The sequence below is a fragment of the Pinus tabuliformis genome, chromosome 8 (assembly GCF_031772625.1).
Source record: "Pinus tabuliformis cultivar Carrire ecotype Pingquan chromosome 8, CPIR1, whole genome shotgun sequence".
Classification (NCBI taxonomy): Eukaryota; Viridiplantae; Streptophyta; class Pinopsida; order Pinales; family Pinaceae; genus Pinus; species Pinus tabuliformis.
The window spans coordinates 1,680,598,249-1,680,604,402 of NC_142294.1; the positions used below are offsets into that span (position 1 = coordinate 1,680,598,249).

The 6,154-nt window shown below is 36.0% G+C and overlaps 1 protein-coding gene across 1 annotated transcript; it reads left to right on the forward strand.

Annotated features, from left to right (window-relative positions):
• Positions 1–671: 671 nt before the first annotated feature.
• Positions 672–3,440, forward strand: LOC149242676 (uncharacterized). Its single transcript, XM_089370946.1, has one exon. The coding sequence runs from the start codon at positions 672–674 to the stop codon at positions 3,438–3,440; it is 2,769 nt and encodes a 922-aa protein (XP_089227072.1).
• The last annotated feature ends 2,714 nt before the right edge of the window (positions 3,441–6,154 follow it).

Below are 6,154 nucleotides of genomic sequence, written 5' to 3' on the forward strand. Positions count from 1 at the left end.
AATAATCCAATGGAAACCATATATATAAAGAATATATTTTATTAAACAACACTTGTGAAGGGAACAAATAATGTTACTAGTCCCCGTCTATGGGATGGGTTCTTGGCTATCCTCAATGTCTCCAACTTTTGTAGAGTCTCTCTCATCTATAATGTGTAAAACCCAACAAACAAAATGTTTGAGCTCAATGAGAACTCAAATGAAAAAAAAAAAAAGATAGTGTGAGACAGTGATAATAATCAAAGTTGCAACAGTGAGTGCAACAATGAAAATAATTGAAAGTGAAGAATGAATGTAAAACCCTTCTATTTATAACAAAATATTAGGTTATCCTTGAGTAATGAGCAATAATAAAATATTATTAACCCCATTCTAGAATTAACCATTTGGAATATCTTTTGCATAATTTCCACAATTATGCAAAAGGCCGGAAAAATGCAAATACAATCTGGAAGCTAAAAAACCAAGAGGGCAGAGAGGTCTCGTCTTTTGAGGCTTTGTCAAACTTAGGGAAGAATCATTTTAAATCTTTGTTCTCAGACCCAGGAGGGGTTTCTTTAGCCGAAATTATCAGAACAGCTCAAGCTTTCCCTCGTTTTGTGGAGGGGGACGAGGCTGAAGACCTTTTTAGAGAGGTGACAAAAGAGGAAGTAGAAAGTATTGTTAAATCAATGGCAAAAGACAAAAGTCCGGGGCCGGATGGATGGACTGTTGAACTCTTCACTCATTTCTTCGAGCTGATTGGGGAAGAGTTAACGGAAGTGGTGGAGGAATCAAGGAGAAAAGGCGAGGTTTATCCCCCTTTCAATGCTACCTTCATTGCTCTTATACCTAAAAAGGAGGATCCGGAAACTTTCGAGGATTTTAGGCCGATCTCACTGTGCAATTGCATTTACAAAATCATTGCAAAAACCATTGCGGTTCGCCTGAAACCGGTCCTATCAAACTGCATTTCTCCGGAACAATTCGGTTTTTTAGACGGTCGCCAAATCCATGAAGCTATAGGGGTGGCTCAGGAGACCATTCATAGCATCAGGGTCTCAAAAGCAAAAGGGGCCGTGCTAAAAATTGACCTGTCCAAAGCTTACGACAGAATCAGCTGGAATTATCTAAGGATGCTGCTGACCCACCTGGGTTTCAAGGTGGATTTCATAAGCTGGATCATGGGATGTATCTCAAATGCAAGTTTTGCAGTATTAATAAACGGGGCTGCATCCCAATTCTTCAGAGGACAAAGGGGATTGAGGCAAGGGTGTCCCCTTTCCCCTCTGCTTTTTCTTCTAGCTGCTGAAGGCCTCAGCAGATTGATATCAAATGCCAAAAGATCAGGTTTGGTAAAAGGTTTGGAAGTAGCTGTAAATTTGTTTATTACCCATCTCCTATTTGTAGATGATATTTTATTATTTACAAATGGAAGCTTAAATGAAATTAGAGAGCTTAAAAGTATTCTTGACTTGTTCTTGAAAGCAACAGGCCTTCAAATAAACTCTAGAAAATCCCAGCTTATTCTGGAGGGTTTCAACAGACAGGAGGAACTCCTGATTTTATCATACTTACCTTTTGAGGCCTGTAAAATGGAGAATCCTTTCAAATATCTTGGTTTTTGGTTAAAACCTCAATTGTACAGAAAGCAGGACTGGAACTGGCTGGTGGCAAAAATTGAACAAAGAATATCCCATTGGAGTTTCAAGTGGCTATCTCGAGCAGGCAGGTTGACTCTGGTGAATTCAGTCCTCCAGGCCATGCCTGTGTTCTGGGCAGCTCTGACATGGATCCCAAAAGGCATTCTTCACAAGATTAAACAACTATGCAGCAGATTCCTTTGGTCAGGGTCAAAGGAGGACTCAGTGCTTCCTTGGGTGTCATGGGACAAAATTGCAAGGCCAAAAGACTGGGGCGGCTGGGGCATTAAAAATCTCATTGACTTCAGCTCCTCCTTAGCAGCAAAATCCGGATGGCGTTTAATCACTGCTGAGAACCTATGGACCAGAGTAGTAAAGAGGAAATATATAGATCCCATGCCCCTAGAAGATTGGATAAGGAACACAAACAAGAAAGGAAGGAATTTCTCTGTGATATGGAAAGCCACAGTAGAGGCATTCAAGGTAATCGAACAGGGTCTGGCCTGGCAGGTAGGAAACGGTGAAAATGTAAGGATTGGAAGAGACCCTTGGGTGGGATGCAACGAATCTTTCGCTCTTTCTCCTGAACTGAATGCCCACCTGGATTCGAAGGGGATTCTTGGCTTAAATCAGATTGCTAATATGGGTCAGTCAACCATTTGGGGCCAAGCATGGAAATCAGAAGAAGAGTTAGGAATCGACCCCAGGTGGAGGAATGAGTGGCGGAGTTTTCTTCAGGAGCTAAAGAGATCAAATGTCAGAATTCAGGACAGACCGGATCAATTGGTGTGGGCTCATGCTGAAAATGGAGCCTACTCCCCAAAGGCGGGGTATGCTTTCTTGATGAAGAAGAAAGGGTGGGTTAATCCAGAATGGTGGGCAAAACCTCTACTAAAATTGAAGTGCCCCAAGAAAGCAAGATTATTTTTCTGGTGTGTTTTAAGAAAGAAAATCCCTACCTGGGACATCCTTCAATCCAGATTCAAACAGGGCCCAGGTAGGTGCCCCCTATGCTTCTTAGACTCTGAATCCATTTACCACTTGTTCATTGCTTGTCCTTTTGCAAGGAAAGTTTGGGAAGAAATGCAAAAGCTTTTGGGGAGAAATGTTCGCTGGGAAGGGGATTCTTTTCTCGCTGCTTGGGAATATTGGTGGAACCATTACTCAGAAAGGAACCTTAGGAATCTTCCCCCCATCCTCTGTTGGGGTATCTGGATAGCTAGAAACAGAAGCATTTTCAGAGATCATCTCACTCCAGCGGAGGTGATTGCAATACAAAGTTCAGCCATTCTTTCTAGTATCCCGGAGTCTGAAGAACCACGAAACTCAGTCCCTAAAAAGGAAGAACGGATTAGGGAAGGAATTCTGTGGGCCTATTTTGACGGGGCAGCACAAAACAATATTGCGGGTGCTGGAATCGCCATTCATATAAACCCCTCTCACTCTCTCAAAGCCGCTGTGGGATTGGGTCCCGGCACCAACAATTTTGCTGAACTTCTTGCCCTTAAACTTCTTCTTTGCTGGCTCATAAACAGAAATATCTTCACTATTCAGATCTTTGGTGATTCTCTGAATGTAATTAACTGGGTCATTGGGAAATACAGATGTCAAAATTATATGTTGAGACCGCTTCTGGAAGAGATTCAAAACTTAAAATTACATTTTAATATTTTCTCCATTGAACATATCTACAGGGACAGGAACGAAGAGGCAGATAGGCTTTCTAAAGAGGGTTTGCAGCTCGCTGTGGACTCGTGGAGGATAACTGAACAGATGAACGAACAGATCCGTGTGTCGGATCTCCCTCCCCACACTTAATTTTGCTGTTACAGGATGTATAGATAGTCTTTCTACAGCTCTTCTATTCTGTTTCGGTCAAAGAAAAACTCTGCTGGTTACTATTTTCTTGTTTCATCGGGTTTGCTTCAGAAAACTTTTCTATGAAAAACAGATCCGTGGGTTGTTTTCCTGCTGTAAAAGGAGGCCCACGTTATTTTTTGACATGTATAAAATCTTTTGACAGAGTTGTCCATAGTAGACAACGATCAAGTGCTGAAAGTAAGCGGAAAAAACTGCTTATGGTTTATTTTTATGCTTGGATCTTGGTGATTCAAAGGGGAGTATGTCTCTCTCCTTGAGGACTGATGGTGGTCTCAAGATCACAGAAGCTGCTGGAATGTTAACTCATGTGCTTGTAACTTTTTTATTTCTTATAAAAAGGTTCGTTTTTTTCCTCGAAAAAAAAAAAAAAACCATTTGGAATATTTTATTATATTTGGTTTGGAGGGAAAATGTATTTAAACTTTTATTTAGAAATAATAAATAAATAAATGATTTATTTATCATCTCAATAAATATGGTTAAGGAATAATAAACAAATAATGATTTATTTAATTATTCCTAAGGGATTTGGTCAAACTTGACAAGGAATAATAACTAATTAGTGATTAATTAATTTCCTATTAATGATTTATCTATTTATTTCTGGTAATTGGGTCAAATGTGACAAGAAATATTAATTAAACAATGGTTTAATTACTTATTCCTAGAACATAATTAAATAAATAGTGATTTATTTAATTATTCTTCATGGGTTTAATTATAATTGAATTAATAATTGTGGTTTATTAAGTAATTTCTCATAGTAAAAGCAATTTTACTATGGTAAAATTGGCCCTACATGGTGTACTTCGATCCATCTAGTACATTATGGCTAGATGGTCATTTTTTTATGATAACACATGGGACCTTCAGACTTGTGATACCATTTTTTGCGAGCACTTAACAATACTTTACAGAGTTTAGAAAATCCCTAATCAGACACGTGACTGAAAGTGTGGAGGGAATGAAGAAAATGAGTGAGAGGAATGAGTGCAATTTTCCATGTGTTTGACATAGATGACAATATTAATCTAAAGATAGAGAAAACATCAATGAGCAAAATCTTGAAGACAACAGTGTTGAAAATCAAACTGAACATAATGAGAATGAGAATAAAGTAAATGGAATATTGTTAGTAGACTTTGACAAAGATCAATCCATTATTAGCATAAAAACACTTCATGATACCTTTCGCAATGTCAAGATTAAAAAAGAAATCATAAAAACTAACTAAATGATCACTTATTATTATTATTATTATTATTATTTTGGTCAAGTAAGAGTGGAGCCTTCAATTAACCGAGAAAAAAAAAAAAAAGAGAAGAAGAAGAAGAAGAAGATTACATATGGTACACATCTTTACAAGTGTAAAGACCAACAAAAGACAAACCCGTTGATGATAAACAAACAACAGGGTCAACAAAACCCAAAACCTTACACACAAAAACAAAATTAGACCCCTGGTCATTATTCCTAAGTGTTTAGACTATTGATCTCTCCCCAATTCTTATCGCTCAATCTCCACCATTGATCTTACCTTCAATCGGACGGTTGATATTCTCTCCACTTTTTATTATTATTAATATTATTGTTAAATAATCAATAAATTAATTAAACACTTATATATAAAATAATGTAACAAAGTTCTTAACCATGGAGATTTATTCAGACTTTACCATAAATATTATTAACACGTCAATAAAGTCTTATGACTTATCAATACCACATAGTACAAAAATCCATAAAATATTTCCTATAACACTTATTCATAACATTTTTTTAATTAACCAATTTAATTAAAAAGATAAAAATATTATAACTATAAAAAATATTCTAAAATATGATTTGAAAATTTATTCTTACCTAATAATTATTCATAATTAAACTAAAATTCTCGAACCCTTATTCCAAAATACACAAAGAGACAAAGAGATAAAGTTAATAATTGTTTTTTAAATATTTGCTTTTACACTAATTTTATTAAAAACACACATTACCATCATAGTTTGTTGCCATTTGTCATTGACATATTGTTAGATGCAATTATTTATTCTCCTTCTTCAATGATAGCACATTGGTGTTACATTTCTTTGTGAACATCATTAACATATTGAACCTTTCGGCTTCGTCGTGGATATTTATTTATTTATTTTAAATCTAGGATAATGTGAGAGTTATCCTGAACAGACCCAGGATCAAATCTAACTGGGTGCCACTATAAACCTAGGCTTCGTCGTGGATATTAATATAGAATAAATACAACACTGGTGGGCAATGTGGAGAATAGTTGAGGATTGTAAGCAAGAATAAGAAAGCCACTCCATCATGAATATGAGTGAGATTGTAAGCACAACTAAGAGATAATAATAAAAATGTGTCTTGAAATTGTGTAGACATTCATATGTTAATGATAAGTAACTAATATAGTGTGTGTAATGGGGTTGCACACCACCTTCATTTAGGGCATGGAGCAACTAAGCTTACCACTCCTTTCAGTATATAATCCCTTCTCACTTTGTATGGAGAATTAAATTATAAATTTAAAATCATAAAATTAATGAAAATTATAATCTGTTTTATAAATAACTTTCAAATATAATTGGTTTTATAAATAATTTTTAAAAAGTTTTATCAAATTAAAATAATATTTT